General features: G+C 57.3%; 5 protein-coding genes across 5 annotated transcripts; 3 read left to right on the forward strand and 2 right to left on the reverse strand.

Annotated features, from left to right (window-relative positions):
* P884DRAFT_327880 (uncharacterized protein) lies at positions 1-1,389 on the forward strand. Its single transcript, XM_069445568.1, has one exon. The coding sequence runs from the start codon at positions 243-245 to the stop codon at positions 1,338-1,340; it is 1,098 nt and encodes a 365-aa protein (XP_069300267.1). The 5' UTR covers positions 1-242; the 3' UTR covers positions 1,341-1,389.
* Positions 1,390-2,089: 700 nt separating this feature from the next.
* On the reverse strand, positions 2,090-4,708 carry P884DRAFT_238416 (HSF-type DNA-binding-domain-containing protein). The gene is made up of 5 exons (XM_069440081.1): positions 4,098-4,708; positions 3,937-4,035; positions 3,813-3,880; positions 3,328-3,747; positions 2,090-3,256 (listed from the first exon to the last, which is right to left on the reverse strand). The coding sequence occupies exons 1-5, from the start codon at positions 4,460-4,462 to the stop codon at positions 2,442-2,444; spliced, it is 1,767 nt and encodes a 588-aa protein (XP_069300268.1). The 5' UTR covers positions 4,463-4,708; the 3' UTR covers positions 2,090-2,441.
* A 4,055-nt stretch (positions 4,709-8,763) lies between these two features.
* Positions 8,764-11,553, reverse strand: P884DRAFT_267732 (WD40-repeat-containing domain protein; the record flags this gene model as incomplete). Its single annotated transcript, XM_069442135.1, has 2 exons — positions 8,764-9,582; positions 9,694-11,553. 2 exons carry the CDS (start codon positions 11,551-11,553, stop codon positions 8,764-8,766), a joined length of 2,679 nt encoding a protein of 892 aa, XP_069300269.1.
* A 522-nt stretch (positions 11,554-12,075) lies between these two features.
* Positions 12,076-13,394, forward strand: P884DRAFT_267733 (WD40-repeat-containing domain protein; the record flags this gene model as incomplete). The annotated part of the gene is made up of 3 exons (XM_069442136.1): positions 12,076-12,113; positions 12,182-12,350; positions 12,411-13,394. The coding sequence occupies 3 exons, from the start codon at positions 12,076-12,078 to the stop codon at positions 13,392-13,394; spliced, it is 1,191 nt and encodes a 396-aa protein (XP_069300270.1).
* Positions 13,395-16,106: 2,712 nt separating this feature from the next.
* On the forward strand, positions 16,107-18,063 carry P884DRAFT_319153 (uncharacterized protein; the record flags this gene model as incomplete). The annotated part of the gene is made up of 1 exon (XM_069445348.1): positions 16,107-18,063. The coding sequence occupies exon 1, from the start codon at positions 16,237-16,239 to the stop codon at positions 18,061-18,063; it is 1,827 nt and encodes a 608-aa protein (XP_069300271.1). The 5' UTR covers positions 16,107-16,236.
* Between the last annotated feature and the right edge of the window lie 47 nt (positions 18,064-18,110).

Here is an 18,110-nt window from a genome sequence, read left to right on the forward strand (position 1 = left end):
CTTCTATGTTCCGACATAGTTCGTTTTGCGAAACAGATATTAAAGTCTGAAGCTTAGCAGCTGTTTGCGGTTATACGAAGACTATTTCAGAAAATAAGCGACCAATTCTCACAAGGAGGAGAAAAAAAAAGCGGGAGAAACACCAACAAGAGCTCAACCACGAGACCACCGCCACGATTATTTACTCGTCAAGCGACTCATAACGACGCACGAAATCTGATCTTCTGAATTATTCAAGCAGGATGGCCGCCGAAGGGGAGTCCGCCCCGCGGCCTCCTTCCACCGCGGACTTCAACCAGATCTTCAACCGCATCGCCCTAGCCAGGGCAAAACATCAGCGAGTCCTCTCCCTCGCGGGCCACCGCCCCATCACCCCGCCCGTCACCCCTCCGGCATCATCATCATCATCCACCACCAGTACTACCACCAAGGCCACCGCCGCAAAGGCGGAAGGCGGCTTCTCCTCCCTCGCCGCATCATCCAGCACGTCCTCGTCCTCCCGCTCACAAACCCCGACGACGACGATAACAACAACAACAACAGCGACCCCCGACCCCCGCCTCGCCGACGACTTGGACCTCCCGCTGCCCGACAACGTCGGGATAGGCTACGTTCCGCCGCCGTCCTCCTCGAACAAACCGTCGGCGGCGGCGGCGCAAGAGGACCGCGACAGGGCCCTGCTCCGGAGGAAGGTCCTCGGCCGGAACGCGGCGCGGCAGCTCGCCGAGCGGGAGCGGCAGCAGCAGCAGAGCGGGGACCGCGGTCGGAAGAGGGGAGCCGCCGCGGTCGACGGGAGCGAGAGCGAGGAGGATGTGGGCAAGGGGGCGCTCGTGAAGGGCAAAAAACGGCCCGTCGTCGCGGCTGCTCCTGTTGCCGGTGCTGGTGGTGCCAGGACTGGGGACGAAAGTGCGCAAGGCGGGGAGGAGGAGTCGAGGAGGAGAAAGAAGAAGAAGAGGATCAGGGTGGCCGGGCCGGACGGGCCTGGGACTGGGCCTGGGGCTGGGGCTGGGTCTGATTCACGCGCGCCTGGTGGGGCCGGGCCGGAGGATGACGAAGATGAGAAGGGAAAAGGACGAGGTGCAGTAACCTCGCAGACGGACGCGGGGGCTGCTGGGGAGGGCGGGGACGTTCTTATGGGCGATGCAGGAGCTGGAGAAGAGGGACAAGAACAGCAGGTGGCAGATGTGCCCGAAGAGGAGGGGGGCGCGGAAGAAAAAAGAGAGAAGAACAAGAAGAAGAAGAAGAAGAACAAGAACAGGAAGAAGAAGGAGAGGGAGAGGGAGCTGTCGAAAGAGACCAACGGAGACGCCGAGAGTGAAGCTAGCGGTGGTGAGGACTGAGGGTTTCGATGAATTGCAGGGGATGACATCGCGCAAAGTTTTACTGTGCTTTTTTTTTTTTTTTGTTCGGAGATCGTGGGTTGTGTCAAATACATACCTATGCCGAACCGACGTCGCGATTTCTTTCAGCAGAACGCAGTGATGCATCCGTCGATGTCGGCCGCACTCGACCTCTGAAGCGGCACAAGTTCACAACTCGTGCAGAACAAATTCGGCTCTCAAGACGAGCAGCGTTGCTACCTAGCCTCGACTAGCGGTACAATACTGAATACATTATCCTGACATTGTCGCCGGGAAGGAATCCCTTCAGAGAGAAAGAAGACCATACAAATGTCAAGACAGATCGCAATAAGGCACTTTTCCCACCGGGCCGCCCGTTCCATCCCTCCATTCCCTCCCTCCCCGAACCTTTGCAACAAACCTTCACCAAACTTGTACAAACAAACTCTGCTTGCACCCCACAACATCAAACTGCCTATATCCGTGACGCCAACGGCCGGGGGGCCACAGCCAAACTCTGGACCCATACTCAGATGCCCCGACACACATCCAATATTAGCCAGAGACGAGAGGCGAAAGGAAGCGAAACGGCGGCTTGGGGGAAAAAAAAGGGGGGGGGAGGGGTGGGGGAGGGGAGGGGGAGAAGGCCCTTTGTTCTTCAAATGCATCAACCTAATTACAATTCCCCCCCCCCCCCCCAAAAAAAAAAAAAAAAAACCCCCCCCCCCCCCCCCCCCCCCAAAAAAAAAAAAGAAAAACCTCCCTCCGCCCACCGCGACCCATACGAGAACTGCAATAACGTCCAGCTCTGACCGGCAACCTGGATCGATCAAGTTAAAGGAAGAATCAGATGCGAAAGAGGGGTCCGGATGGGAAAGACATGGTGGTAGCGAGATGCTGAGGGCTGATTAGGCAGTATGTAGATATCTTCACTGGCTGCGACCGGAGCAGTTATGATGAAGCGAAAGGATTCCCAGAAGCTGTTAGGATTACAATGATAGCAAGACATTTTAAAACGTAAGGATGCGCAGTGTAGCGGTCCAGGCGGAGCCCAAAGGTCGGCCAGATGGGGGCGGTATCAGGGATCGGCAGCGGCGGCGGTCACTGCAGCCTCTTTCGTTTTCGGTCGTCGTCCCCTCTCGGATCCAGCCCGTCCTCGTCCGGATGCTCGGCCGTATCGGTTGGGTTCAGGATATGGGCCATGCTGCCCCTCCTGGTCGGCGGTGCCGAGTGGTCCTTGACCGTGAGGTTCCGGTTATCACTTCGGTTCGCCGAGTTCCACGACCAGCTGCCAAACGTATCCACCGCCGGCGGCGGCCCGCCGTTGGACAAGTGCGGCAGCGGGGGCGTCGCGGGGCGCGAGTGTGGCTGCGACGGCGGCTGCAGCGAGTAGTGGGAGAACGAGTCACGGTGGCGCGGATCATCACCGGGCGCTAGGCGGCTCGGGGAGGACGGCCACTGAGAGGAGGAAGGGCCTCCCGACGTGAACGGAGGTGGATTCGGCTGCCAGCCATGCGCGCGGATGTCGGCCGTGGTGTGTCGCCGGGCGAGACTGCTAGGCGGGAGCTCGACGTTGGCTAGGGGATGCGGCCCGGGTGGCGGTGGCGGCGGGGGCTGGACGCGGATGGACGACGGCGAAGATTGGACGCTATTCCCGCCTATTGACCCGTATGGACGGCGGGTGCTGATGGACAGGTTCGAGGGTACCGACGGGCGATAGTAATTGGGCTGCCGGGCTTGGGGAGCCGCAACGTTGGCCCTGCGAGGGTCATCTTGGGGTAATTGCCTCGGGGAGACGGGGGCGTTCTCCACGTTGGAGAAGTAGGGGCGGGTGCTCGCGAACAGCTGATCGTGGGGCTCCTCGAGGGAGCGAAAGTAGTCCATGTGCCGCTGGACTTCGGACTGCAGGGCCGAGACTAGCATTGGACAAGCAGTATTAGCCTATGCCGGTACTACGACCAAACGTGGGGAGCGGCCCAGAACTTACCGTCCCGGTGTATCGGGTTGTCGGGATTGGGATTGAGGGCCAGAACGGCGCGTGACAGCTCCTGGTTAAATTGCAGCAGGCGGCCCACCGTGTCCATGATGGCCTGGTGCTTGACCTGCATCAGCTGTGCGTGCTCCTCATGGCGCTGCAGCCGAGCGCTCAGGTCGTAGAGAGTGTGCTCGATGTTGGTCAGTCTCGGGTTGGTCGCGTCATGCGAGGACGCCGCGGGCTCCGAGGGGGTCCCCGGCTGCGATGCCTGCGGTCTCTGGTTGTTGTACTCCCTATGCACGAGCGCATGGCGAGAAGCTCGCCGCCTGATCTCGCGCAGCCCCATCATGTCACCTCGTTTGAAGTTCCCGTTGCCATGCTTGAACTCCCACATGGTCGAGTCGGGCGTCCCGTGGGCGAATACATCGCTCACTGTGTGCTTGTCAGCGGTGGCCCAGAGCATGACTATGTGCCGTTCTAAGTTCTCCGCCTCGTACCTTTGTGAAACCCATACATATTTAGTTGACGTACGAACGACGAAATGTTGGTATGCTTAAAGTATTGTCTGCATCGGGTCAGCTACGATTACCTGCTTAGAGGGGGGGGGGGGAGAGTCTGTACGCTAGCACTTTCGAAAACTCATGCGATGGCTGGATGACAAAGCTATCTGAATTCGCAGTCCACGAGATCAAATGTTGTATCTTCTGGTCTTCCAACATGCTGTCACGACCCATTGTTTTAGCAGCCATGGCAGACCAAGGAGGATGGGAAACGAGGCGCACCTCCATAGCTTGTGGATGAAGGCCGTCTGGACCTTTGGCTGGTGGACAGCTGGCGTTGAGGTGGACGTTGTTGTGGACGACGGCGCGGGCATGTTGTTCTCTTGCGGAGGCTGTTCGTTCTGCGAGGGCGGCGGTTGCAGCCGGTCGTTACTCGCTCCGTTGGGCTTGACGTCGCGGTCCGGGCTCTTGGTGGCCGAGGCCGGGGCGGACGAGCCCGTCGGGGTCGTGATGTCCATGGGTTCTCCGGGAGACGGCGTAGACATTTGGATCGTGGGCGCAATGATGGGAATGGTCCTTACACCCATTGACGAGTCGGAACCTTGAGCTGTCTGGGTCGTCGGCGCGCTTTCAGTCGCAGCGGCCATCTGCTCTGGATATTGATGCGAACTCGGTCAGCGACGGGAACCCGAGTAGAAGCAGGAAAGGGCCGCAAGACGATAACGAATGCTCAAGGATGCGCGCGCCTGCAGGGACCAGAGCGTCGCATGCGCTTCCGCAGCTATCGGCGCAATGGCAGACGACGACGCGGCCCGCAGAAAGAAGCAATAACCCGCAGATCACCGGAGGGGGCCCAGAGAGGTTCGGCCAGACCTGTACGGAATATATGTGCAGTACATACCTCATCGTCTCACAAAACACCAAATTGGTCACTTGCGCGCGCGACTTGCCGATGGCGCGCTGGCAAGTTTGCGGTTGGGGTTTCCTTGTGTGCAGAACGCTCGGCTTGTCGCTGTCGTTCGTTCCCCGCCGTTGTTCGGGACCCCCGTAGCAAGGACCCGCTCTTCGCCGCTTTTTCTCGATTCTTATTACTAGTACTCCGTAGGGCACTGACTACCTCTCAGGTGCGTGCGGGTAGGCCAGTCTCGGGACGTGGTGGCCGTACGGGGCCTGTTACAGACCCGGCGAAGGCAAGGTCGGCTGTCGGCACTCGGCAGTCGGTTGGTGGGATGTGTGCCCGAAAGCGTTCAATCTTGTTGCTCGTCGATCCGGGATGCGATCGAGTTCGGCGGAGGGAAGAGATTATCGAAAGGGTTTAGAGGTGGAGCGAAGGCGTTCTTTAGGATTTTGATCCGCTGCCCGGTGGCGCAAGGACTCGGAGCTAAAGCAGGGAGACGGATGGAGGTTTCTGAAGCTGACTGATTGGTAGAACTTGCACAAGGGACGATCCGGGGGCCGCTCCACAAGCGCAGGTCAGGGGTTTTGGGTCCTGCAAGTTGCGTGCGCGCAGTTCAGGTTTGGCAGTGCACGGGCAAGGATGTCGTCGGACAGTATGCAGGTGATGTGGTGTTCAGTGACGGGAAACCTAGTACAGATATTACAGGAAGCATGCAATATCGATAGTTAAGGCCACCAGACAGAGGTCTCTCAACCCGCGCACCAGAAGGAGGACGAAGATCTGGCTGCAACGAGCTACCGGAACTTGACAAGACCACTAGCTAAGGAGGGGTTCGTTCCCCATCGCGCAGGGGAGCACGAAAATGTTAAATTCCCGGTTCTAGGAGCTACTAGTGTAGTTAGTGAACCGCGGAAGCATGCATGTGGGCGGGCGATTCCTCGGGCTAAAAGGTCCGTGCTGCTATACCACGGTACTGTACTATATACATCAATATCATCCGTAACTGTTTGTAATTCCTTACATTCACCATAGTACCTACTGTGGTACAGTGAAAAGAGAGGGGGATATGCTTGACGGGTACTGTACCTATAAGGCACTACCAACCAACTTCATCTACGGAGTAGATCATGTCCCTAACTCCCCTTACAGTAAGGTAGTATGTACAACACTTCCCGATCATACCAGGCATAGAACATGTTACCTCTAGTACTTTCATCGTGCATCGACTCTGTCTGGCCCGCTTGTGGCAAAGCAACCTAAGATCTATTTGTAGCCTTGGCGGCTGTGACCGTCCCATCCTGCGGCGCTGGCGGCTTGTCCCCCAAATCTCTTTGACTTCTTTGAAGAAGGCGGTGACATTGGGTAAACCTCACTCGTGACTGCTGCTGCTGCTGCTAGGCACAATCATTTTTTACACGAATGATTTTATGGAATGCCTGTACTTATAGTTTGAGATAGGCTTCCATTGCGTAAAACACGATCTAAGAGGAGCTCCGGAAAATTACCCCGGAGAGGAAAGAGCGAAAGAAGGGCGTTGCCGTGCTGGGACGAAAACATGCCAAATCGGGCATTTGAATCGCTCGGCCGCGGTGCCTGGGGTGGGCACAGCTTCCTTTTTGGCGGTGCCACCCCATCAGACTCCAGAAGCAGACAGGATACCGCCCAGATACACCAGATTTATATCAGTGTGCATGTAGAGCTCATTGACATTCTTGGACATTCTGCTCCGAAGATGCGGGACATGAAACCACAGCTGAACAGTCGGTACCATTCTTGGCCCTTCCCTTCAGCTGAGACGGGGATTCACATTCTTGCTACGGATATATCAGTACGTGACCGAATTAACTATGGTCAAGATCTTTGGAACTGTCGCACATTGCCACCCGCGGCGGGGCTGATTCTGAAACAGCTCACTCCCTAACTATACGCTAGTGTAGACACGGTGGAGGGGGCGTCGAAGCAAAAGAAGCTCTGGAATCGCCGCTAGAAGCCTTCGGGTCTTTCTGTTTGTCGGCATGAGGTGTCCGTACCCCTCGTTTCTACGCTAGCGAGGCAATCATGGTTTTGCTCTGGTTCCAGAACCACTAACGGACCCATGTCGATCAGCCGACACGACCTGGAAGATAACGAATGGCCCAATGCACCCCCTGAGCAAAAAACAAGGGCACAAAGCATGACAAAAGCAGAACTCTGCACATCCATTGATGCCATGTGTTGCACGGCTCGCCCTTTCCCGCTGCCCTGTCAAAGAGGTCGTTGGACCAGGGCCTCCCCACATTTCGGTTCTGACTCGCATGGGGGGGCCCCAAGCTTGCCAACAGCCGGCCCTTGGCATTGCGCGGCGTGCCCCCTGGCCGTGTGGAATCTGTACTCCGTATTCCGTGTCCCGAACCTTGATCGAGCCTCTTTCCCTCTCCACCTTCCTGCAGCGTCTGTGCCCTAGCCCTGCACCGAACAGAACCAAACTTTCTCCTAGTGCTCGTTCCACCCGCCAAAAAATGTATTGCAGTGCTGCAATTGGCCTTCAATGGCGCGGCGTGGGCGAATTCTGACTGAGAGGCATGGGCTTTGCAGCAACGATACCTATCTCAACACGTCATGGCAAACTTGCATACAGGAACAAGCCGGATGTCTGGCTCGATCTATCATTGGAGAGATACCCGAGAACGGCATTGGAAAGAGCTGAAGTTGGTACCCTGCCCTTGCTGCCGTTGCCGCGCGCATCGCTACCTACCTGCGCCGTCCGCTTCTCAGCTCTTCTGAAAATAGTTCAAAAAAACGGGTGGAAGCAATCGTTTCACAAGGGAGAGTCTAACTTTGGCGGTGCACCCAGCTGATGCTGATGCTCGTTGCCTTACGTCTCATAACTATTTCAGCTGGCTGAGTGTCGCAGGGCAAATGCACGCCTCGCTGCTGCAGCGCTTTTGGGGGTCAAACTGAGCTTTCTCACCGTCGGCAGGTTTCTAATCTGGTGATCCCGCATCGAAATTTTGAAGCAGCGACTGTTGACAACCCACGTTTCATCCCCTTGGTTGGATCGCAAGTTCCCGCGTTAAATTCCGCTCCCCTGTCCCTTCCCAACATATGATCACCAGTCGCCCTGCCCCCAGCCAGTCTCCCTTGTGGTCCCCTCTCCTGTGTGTTCTTGGACGGCCTGGCTGGACGCGGCTCCGTTTTTCGGTCTGTTTCTGCGTTCCTTAGCTCACGCTGCGCCAAGTCTGCAGTCTCTCTCTCGAGAGAGAGCCGGGGTCCGGGGGATATCTCTGCAATGCTTCAGTCCTCTCTAGCTTCTGTCAGCTTTCTCTTCCGGATATCTAGGCATGGCGACCATCCGCCACATAGAGCACAAAGACGGCGGTTGGGAAAAGGGGAGCGGGCGGGGGGGCCTGGTTTGAAAACAGAAAGGGCGAAAAAGTTCGAGGGAGAAGCAAACAGGAAAAAAAGACATACAACACCGAGGATTCGCTGGTCGTCACCGACCCAACTACTGACTCGGCCCTTACCAGCTTGACTAAGGGAGAGCGGACGGGATCCCGTATTTTCTGGTAGGTATGGTCGTATGTACTAGAAGCGGGTGTTTCGAATGCTTATATGGTTTCGAAGTTAGCCAAGGGCGCGGAGACACTACGGAAACTTCAGGCGCTAGGTTGCTAGATACCTAGCACAACAGCGCCAGCCCTGAGCACATTTACAAAACCAGGGATACATAACATGTCGAGTAGTTCGCTGCCCTATATTGGCAGCAGATCGCTATTCTTCCCACGCGCCGGCATCCATTCCTCTCTTGGACGCCGTACAGCTCCTTGAAACCATGCAATATGCGTCATGCTATATCACCACTGTCATGCTCACACAGGATTGCTTCCTCCATCGACCTCCGTTACCTCAAAAGGGGAAACATCGAACGAAACATGGGGTGTTCTGTACATGTACCATCGTCGCGGGAACCCGGCCCGGACACACACAGGGGGGCAGATCAAACAAAAAAGAAGGAATCGAGCACGCCCTTTGGAGACTGTTGCTGCCCAATGCGCAGTCCTTCGCTCGCCTCTAGAACCCATATCCATCATCGTTATTATCCTCGTCCTCATCCTCCCCGCCATCCCCGTCCGCACCACCACCACCAGCGATCCGCCTCTCCCCCCACTCGCGGATCTTGCTGGCCAGCAGCTCGCGCCCGTACCGCTCGGCGACCTTGATGGCCGCCTCGATCATCTTGCCGCTGCGGTCGCGCATCAGCCGCACCATCTCCAGGGCGCGCATGCCGCGCTCCTCGCCGCCGGCCCGGCACTCGGCCGCCAGCATCTGGATCAGCGTCTTGTCGATGTCCAGCTCCAGCCGCGCCAGCAGCGCCCGCTGCGACGCCGTCGACCGCGTGTGGGCGAGCTGGTCGGCGAGCTGCGCCGAGCGCAGCGACTTGAGCAGGTAGCCCTGCGCCAGCGCGAGCGCTTCCGACTCGGCCGGGTCCTCCTGCCCTTCTTCTCCGTCCGCGTCGGCGTCGGATTCCTCCGCAGAAGGCGAGGAGAGCATCTCCTCGTCTTCGTCGTCCGGGTTGTTGCGGGACCCGGACGCCCTTGATTGTTTCTTGCTCTTCTTCTTGGAGGAGGGGGCGGACGTGAGGGGGATAGAGAAATCGAACTCGGAGAGGAGCGGGCGCGGGAAGTAAGGGTATTGGTCTCCCCCCTTGAGGATGATGCAGTGGAACTTGTTGTCGGCGACGGCGACGGGGAAGTAGTTCTCGTGCTTGCGGCCCGAGGCGAGGCGCGGGAGGAGTTTGGTGTCGAGGAGGGGGACCCAATAGGCGCGCGAGGGCTCGCGCCAGTGGAGCAGGGTCAGGAGCGTGCCGGTTGAGTCGTAGATACAAGGGTCCTGCGAAAAGTTAGTGACGGGACAAAAGAGGATGGCCGGGCAATGAGAAAGAGCAGGAAGAAAAAAAGGAAAAAAAAAAAAAAAAAAAAAAAAAAAAAAAAAAAGACGTACCCCGTTGTCGGAGAAGAAGACACTCTTCACGGTGGCTCCTTCGGGCAGCGCCACCGTGTCTTCATTTTGGCATATCTCGTCCCGCTTAATGTTCTCGATTGTGTAGAGCAACCGGCACATGCCATCCGCGCCGACGGGGCCGTTGCCCATGGTTAAGACGTAGTCCCTCCAGCTCGCACACGAGACGATGGGCGTGCTCTTGGGTCGATAGACGCGATAAGGGATGCCAAAGAGCGTGTATATCCTGACGTAGTCGGCGGTCGTCGTGACGGTGATGAAGGTGTCGCTTAGCGACATGGCCACGACGGCTTCGCCCTTGGGCAGCTCTATGCGCCAGTCGTTCCGCTGTGTCCAGGTCTCGTGGGGGCGATAGAAGATTACGGCCGGGGCGTCGTCTTTCGGCGGACACGAGAAGAGCGTGCCCTTTTGGTTCAAGCAGGCCTTGTCGTAGAGAAAGGTGTCGGTGAAATGGAAGTCCCTGTGGAATTCGTGGTCGTAGAACTCCACCGTCACCGTGTTGTGAGAATCCTGGTCCACGGTCCATACGAACCCGATGAGGTTCAGGCACAAGTACTTGCGGTTGCCGCGCCAAGGGGTTGAACCGGGTTGAAATGGCGGGTGGAGCTGCGGCTGGACAAAGTGACCGCGCTTGCTGGGGCGTTGTCCGTACAAGCCGTCATCGTCGGCTGCCCGTTTCCGAGCGGCGTTCAGCGTGTACCCCGCTCCATCGTCATCAACGACGAAGCCGTCGTCCTCGTCCGCCAAGTCATCGTCGTCCAGGAGGTCATCCAAACTGTCGACGGAGCCCCGTCGCGGGCGTGAGGGAAGACCACCGGCACCGTTAGGCTCCGACCTCCGGCCGTGCGCACCAAACTCTTCGAGAGGGTCGTGGATGAACGGGGCGGGCTGCTTGGGTAGCCTCAGCAACGAGGCAAATTGCTCAGGGACGAAGTCGTCGCAGATGAAGACCTCGCCGTCTGAAGTGGTGAAGGAGGCCAGGTTCTTGGACGGGTGCCAAGCAACATCGATGACGTTCGGATACTCGTATCTCGCAATGACGGTCTGGTCCTTGGTCTGCCACAGTAGCAGCCTTCTGTCCTTCCCCGCCGTGGCGAGCAAGGCGCCGTTTGGCGACCAGGCCAGGGCGGTGATATCCCCATCATGGCCCTTGGAAAAGACGCGCTGCTTCTCCCAGTCGTTCTTTGAGATGACTTGGATCTCTCTCGTCGGAGTTGGCACCGCAAATGCCCGCCCGTCGGGGTGCCATATCGCCCTGCAGGAAGCGTCCGACTCGGTTTCCGTCCGGCCAATGACGCCGTCCACCTTGCGGATGAGCTCCGGGTGCTCGGCGGTCAGGGAGTAGACATAGATGATGCCGTCGGTGCACGACAGGGCAAGCATGCTGCCCTTGGGATCGTACGAGAGATGCTTGGTCGGCTTGCCGTGCTCCTTCAGGGTGAGCAGCTTGGTGTTGTCCTCGATGTGGACCAGCTTGACGGTCAGCTCGTCGCTGGCCACGGCGCACCACTTGTTGTCGGGTGAGAGGGCGACGTCGCGGACGGGCAGCGAGGTGCGCAGCAGGAACTTGTCGAACATGTTGGTGGCGAGCGAGTAGTAGCTGACGGTGCCATCTTCGGCGCCGGCGACGAAGAAGTCGTTGCTGCTGGCCACGGCCAGGTTCTGTTCCTGGCAGTCGTCGATATTGGTGGGCTCGCCGTCGAAGCCTGTCTTGTAAAGGCGGATTGTGTTGTTGGAACCGACCGTGACCAGTTTGGAGCCGTCGGGCGTGTATGCGCAGCGCGTGGTTCCCTGTGTGTGCGCTGGCCGTGGCCGTGGCCGAGAGGCGATGACCGACGCCATTGCTGTCAATTGGGGCTCGGGCTAGGATCAGTACTGGGCATTCGATTGCTTTTCCCTTCAGAAAAAAAACCCGACGTTTGAGACTTGCTTACGGCGTCGTTCGGTTTGCTTATGTTTGGACGATGCTGCTGTGGGGTGGTAGCTTGCTTGTGGGAGATGTACTGTAAGTAATCCGTAATGTATGTACAACGCATCCACTAAGCGGTGGTGCTAAAACGGAAGACGCGTCTGACCGCGTTCCCCCATTAGTTTTCGCGTCATCCCCCCACTCTTTTCCCGTCCACTACTTACACCAATCCGTACCGCGAACTCCCCGTAATAATATTGAATGGCCCCAGCCTGCCAGCTGTGGTCGCCTGGCGACTTCTATCCCTTTCCATCAGGCACCGAATGGATTATTTATCAAGAAACCAGACAAAAGGCAAGCAACGAAGATATAGACCGATAATTGGGGATTCATTACACTCGTGTGCATTGATTTTTTTCTCTCGTTTTTTTTGGGGGACCCCTGTTTCCTCCGCAATGCAGTCGGCCGACCCAGAGCGCTTTTTCGAGACAGAGTGAGTGAAGAGGGGCATGGTGGCCGTGTGAAATGCTCAATGAGTCAATGTTAATTTGATGGTTGCAGTGCCGCTCAGGAGAAGAGGCAGCGGCGGGCAGCCAAGGCTGGCAACAAGTATGGGGACCCAATTCTCCTCAAATCCAAGATTTTAGCTGCCGTGCCCGACCCCAGATCCCCCGGGTCTGCAGTTTTGGTTGCGGAGTCGGCCGGAGCCGTACGCCTAGTCAATCTAAACGTAGGTATGAGCCAAGGGTGCAACGGGATCGTATGTCTAAAGTTTTTCCTTTCCGCATAGGACCCCGAGAACCTTAAGACGGCCTACCGCGGCCCGACCGCCCCCGTTTGCTGTGTTGCCGTGGGCGGGCCCGGCTCCGGAACTCTCTTCGCCGGATCCTGGGACAAGAATATCTGGTCGTGGGATCTCAACTCCAAAGCACCCGGACGGAAATACGTCGGCCATACAGACTTCGTAAAGGCCCTCGCCTGTGCAACCATTGGCGGCAAGGACCTCCTGATCAGCGGTGGCGCCGACAAGAAGATCATGGTCTGGGACGTCGCTACCGGCGCGAGGCTGCATACCCTACAAGACAGCGCGGTGAACATGCTCAGCATCCAGGACCTGGTCGTCGATCACGCGTCGTCCACTGCGGATGAGATCAGTCTCATCAGCGCCAGCAGCGACCCGCATATTCGCCGGTGGAGAATTCGGCTCGACAAGTGGGAGCAGGTCGTTGAGGCGTCTCCCGACGCGCCGGGCACGGACCGCCGGACCATTCTGGAACACGAGACCACCGTCTACAAGCTTGTGCTTGACCACGACGGCGACGACGTGGATCTCTGGACCTCGAGCGGCGATGGCACCGCCAAGTGCCTGTCGCGGCTGAGAAACTTTGCCTGCGAAGACACATTCCATCATGGGGACCACGTGCGTGCCGTAGCGGTTACGGAGCGGTGGGTGGTCACGGCCGGTCGGGACGAAGACATCAAGTTCTGGGATCGGACCTCGGGCAACCTGTATTGCTCCCTTGTGGGACACTACGACGAGGTCACAGACCTGGTGGTCCTCAGGGACCCGAGCGGGTCGAGCCAACGGATCTGCAGCGTGAGCATTGACGGAACGGTGCGTACCTGGCCACTGGATAAGGCCGCCGTCGATGCTGCAGTCAAGGAGCAGGAGAAGCCCGCAGAAGAAGGGGGAAAGGAGGTCGCTGGCGAGGGTCTTCTCAGCCCGGAGGAGGAGGCCGAGCTCGCTGCCCTCATGGAAGACGATGACGAGTAGGCAGGAAGACTGCTGAAGAAAAAAGCCCAGACCATACCACTCTCCCAGGCGTGGCGGATCCCCGCATCCGGTTTAATCCGGCTGTAACACGCGTGGTAGTTTGGGAGGCACTGAACTCTGATTCAGTTTGATTGTCAGGACTCAGCGGCCGGGCAGTGCCACGGGATTCCGCATTGCAGGAGATGCAAAATTCGACAGCCGGGAATGGCAGCGGAGCCATCGACGATCGTTACCAAGCGCAACTACTGCGTAGTTGACCACACACATAAAATACTGTAATCCGTACTTGGTAACGTGCGCGGCAAAAACCAATGACGGAAGATACCGAGAGCCATGTTGGGTGTTGATGTCTCGGGACGCTTTGATGTCGTACAGTCTCGAATGCAAGACCTGCATTCGTGGATGGTGGAAAGAGAGCCCTTCTTCTCTCTCATGTTACCCCAACAGCGACGCCGGCAAGCTGCATCTGTGCCAGAAGACGGTAAGGGCGGCAAAGGGGGAGGGGGGAGGGGGGAGGGGGGAGGTATTGAAAGAATGAAGTCAAAGAGTGACCAAGCCACTCATTTCTTGGCCATAGCCACTTGCCAGCCCCGGCGTCTCCACGCCCTCCCCGGGAACGCCGTCAGATCCTCCATAAGTTTGGCTCGCAGTACTTGCACACTGTACGCCGTGCACTACTGCAGTTCTGCTCCGTTGTGGAAAAACCGAGTCGCCGCGACGTGTCGATCTTCCTCGATGGCTAGCAGTAGGGTCAGCATATGACAGAGCATCTTTACGAAATACATAGTAGTTGCCAAGCGACCAGGCCGAGAACGATGGGAACGATGGCCAGCAGCTAGACTTGCACGCCTTTGCCGAACGATACCCTAGTATTCGGATCCATTCCAGGCTCAATACCATGCGCCATCGCGGTTTATTTGGGCGAACCAAAGATCAGATGAACTCATGGGGCAGGAGTGAGTTGAGTTGGGACGGGAGTGACCGGTCGCCCTGGTCTAAGTTTGTTTGTTATTTTTACAAGCAATCATCCCACATGCATCCCGATTTGGAAAGCTATGCTTGGTGCTTGCGGCTAACATGTAGTTACTGTGAAAATCACCAAATTCTTAAGCAAGGGGTAAAGACGGGGGGATAACTAACTAGCACAAGAGAATGATCCCCTAGCATTCAGCCCAAGCTAGCCCGCAGATCGCTGCAGGTTCCTTACCTTAAGCGTGTTAGCGGCTCCTCGCAACAGATCATTCTGAGATGGGATTTCAGGTTCGCGGCCTCCGATTGCAACTACAATTTGCAGTACCTTACACTACGCACGACTGTGGCTTAACTACCGGCCAACCAACAACACGTGCCAAGGGTGATTTTCCATATTGCAGCCACCTAACTAGTGTATTCCGTAAGTGCATAAAGCATCGTTCATGATAAGCAAAGCTCATCTTTGAACGGCGCAGGCCGTGGCAGTGGCAGATGGTACCGACGGCTTTGCCCCCGTTCCTCGTCCTTCTAGCGACGTGGGTAAATAAGTGTACAGTAGTGTCACGATCCATACATGATACATACACACACTCTTCGCCTGTCCCGGCATCTCAAACTGCTATGTAGAGACCGGGCTTGGGCCACGATAACGTAGCTCCCTACCAATCGTGGACGGCTGAGTATCTGATGTGCGGATTACCGGTACATTGATATCGTACCCCGGGCGCTTACTCTCGTACATCCGACCACCGGCTTCCCCAAAGTTTGGGTCGTTCACACCACACAAGGATGTTCCAGGGTTTGGCCAGCCAACCAGAGAACTTGACCGCGGATCCCGTCACATTGAGGCCGGGAACACCTTTCCGGGGTCTTTGAAAATTAATCTTTTTAATATTCTCCGCCGGGTACGAGAGAGGAGGCTCGGGAAACACGACGGAACGGGCTTGGAGGAAACACAGCCATGGATAACTACTACCCTCCTTTTTCTCGTCACCTCGGGCACGCATACATTGCAGTCTAGCAATCCTTGGGCTAATCCGCTCCATCACTTAACTAAGGTACCTTCCTTAGTTGCAGGGCACTTACAGCTTGAACCTCTAGTTCACTCAGGTAGTAGTAGAAGTAGTTATCGTCATCAACTGCAAACCGGAGAGTACCCCCCAGATTTGGAAAGCACAACCCAACCGTCAACCCGCTCCAATCCCCCCTCCCCCCCTTCCCCCCCAAACCGTCCTCCTCTTCTTTGTCTCGTGCCTGCCTATTCTCCCTTGCGGCTCTCATGCAATAGCGACGCAGGCACGAAGTGCTCCCGCCGGTACCTCGTCTCTCTTTGCCACGTTCTCGGTTAGCTTGTTTGCTCTTGCCATTGCGCAACATGCCGGCGGCACATGGGTGATGAGTCCAAACTTGTAGGCCTGGGCCGACGGTTTTAGGACTCGGACGCTTCGCAGAACCCGGCTGCCTGCAGGGACTCCCGTCCGATGTTCGCCTTCTCGTCAGTTCTCACATTCCGTTCCCTCCATATCTGAGCCCTCCATGCAAGCCATTCCCCTCATGTTCCTCCTTGTTCGTCCTCGAGTATTTGCCCTAGCGCATGTTTGGCCGATCTCGATTTCTTTTTTCTAAAGCCACTCGCCTTCGCATCACAAAACCGTTGGTCTGTTGGTCGCGTGGCACGGGCTTGGGGCTTTGCAAACATTCGCGGACACCAGTCAGCCTCTCCAGGGTCCCTTTCTAGCCTTTTAAAGACTGAGATTCTAGAACCCCCACGCGCTACCTTGCTGGAGCAAACTAGTGTGGCGGCGACGATCTTCGCCCTTGCCCTGTTGACAACCCGGCCGTTGAGTCCGAGACTCGAGCCGGAATCAGGATGTCGATCCCACAACGGAGTTCTGGGCATATTGTTGCCTTGGAGGGTCCTCCGGAGTTAGTGTCGACCCAACTGCGTATTCTCCCGGACTCCAGCAAGATTCTCGTCCTCCCGGGTCTCCAATATTACCTGGAAGACGAGGTCTCAAAGGAGAGGAGGGCCTTTGACGCCCGGGAGCTGATATACCGATATCACGCTGCCGCCCAGGCTCGACGCGCCGAGGCCCTGGAATTCTTGCGACCTTCCACATCTACAGATGAGACGCGACTTGTTTTTACACACGGGGGAACAATGTCGGCGCAAGTATCTTGTCTGTCGGCCATCATGGAGCATGAAACGGATGGCAATATCGAGGAGGCCCATGCCACGTTCATCCGGCTAGCCAGCAATGGGCATGCTCGGTTGTCCTTGGCAAGGCTCTCGTTTTACGAGGAGGAGGAGTCGCCACTACGCAGCAGAGAAGCGGAAGCGATTCCAGAGCCGGCACCGTCCAATGAAGGGCAAACGCAGCAGCTCTCGTCATGGAGAGCATACGCCGCCGCCGGAGACGACACCATCGAAGACCCCATTATCCGCGCCATGAGAGCTGCAGACGCGCTCGATAGGGAGACTGAGTTCCTCCAACCGTCGTCGACGCCAGAAGCGGAGCTGACAGTCAAGCTGGTCGACATCCCTCCGTCCAAGAAGCTCCCGAGACCAAGGGCTGTCCAGGCGTCCGACATTCCTCGGGTGCCCAGACCGCCTCCCCCAAGTCATCGCCAGACGGGACTTTCTGCGGAACCCGTTCCTGGTATCTCGCCCGACAGCACCTTGGGAACGCAACCCTCTTCAGCCGCTTCCCATAGACCGTCACTGAGGATCCACATCCCGTCATCGCCGATAACCTGGACCGGCGAGGTGGCAGTTGGTGGAGATCAGTCAAAAGTTCATCATGCACAAACTCCAATACCCGACGCGTTCGACCACAGGAGATCACAGACTGCCGAGTTAAACCTGTCGCCCAAGCAAACCCCGGCCCCTGGCGGCAAGATTGAGGAGCAAGCTACGCTACCGGAGTCGGGAAGTGATACGTTGTCCCTAAGTAAGGAAAGTGGCTCAGTAGAACGGACGAGCGCCCAAATCACCGAGTCGAAGGACGAGCCTTTCGAGTCGTTGCTGCCACTGCTGGAGGACCTCGTTGTTTTCTTTACCCCCGAGACCCCTGACGGTCTCCACGATTTCGTGTTCCGGCGTCTCAGCGAAGGCTACGGGGCTCCTCGCAAGTCGCTATCCCTGGCTCGGGTTTCCCGATATGGCTTCTGGCAAAGCGAAAGTCCGCTAGCCACAATGGATGAGAGGGAGATTGAGCGAGGTCGGTCAGAGGAAGAAGATCCCACCGGTGTCGCAACCTGGCCGCGGAAGGACCTGGTACATGGCTTGCCAACGCCGAAAAACTCTCCAAGCTCTTTTCATGACACATCTGCGGCTGTGCCTCGACTGGACACAAGGTTATACAGTATCAGCGTCGGCCAGGAGGCGGCTGTCTCCATCCAGAACTTGCTGCGGTCTTTCCTCGGTTCCCAGTTCCCTCTGCGGGACCGTCGCATCTCAACCGCCGACGGCGTCGAGAATTCGACGGAAGCCGGCTTGTGGAGACCTCTAGAATGCGAAGCACAAGTTGGCTCCCCAAGCGGCGAGAGGAGACTCGACCTCATCCTGGCCGTCGGCTCGGAAAGCGGAGTGAGCAAGAGCCGTCTCTCCGAGGTTGTCGGACAGCTCGAGAAGCTGGGTTCCAAGACGAGCGGCCTCTCGCGAAGTGGTCGGTTGGACATCCGGTATGTGAGCTAGGAATACCATGTTTGAGGGATGTAATCGCTAATGCAGACATCTAGACA

The sequence above is a fragment of the Thermothelomyces heterothallicus genome, assembly GCF_042370625.1.
Source record: "Thermothelomyces heterothallicus CBS 202.75 unplaced genomic scaffold P884_scaffold_4, whole genome shotgun sequence".
In the NCBI taxonomy this organism is placed as follows: Eukaryota; Fungi; Ascomycota; class Sordariomycetes; order Sordariales; family Chaetomiaceae; genus Thermothelomyces; species Thermothelomyces heterothallicus.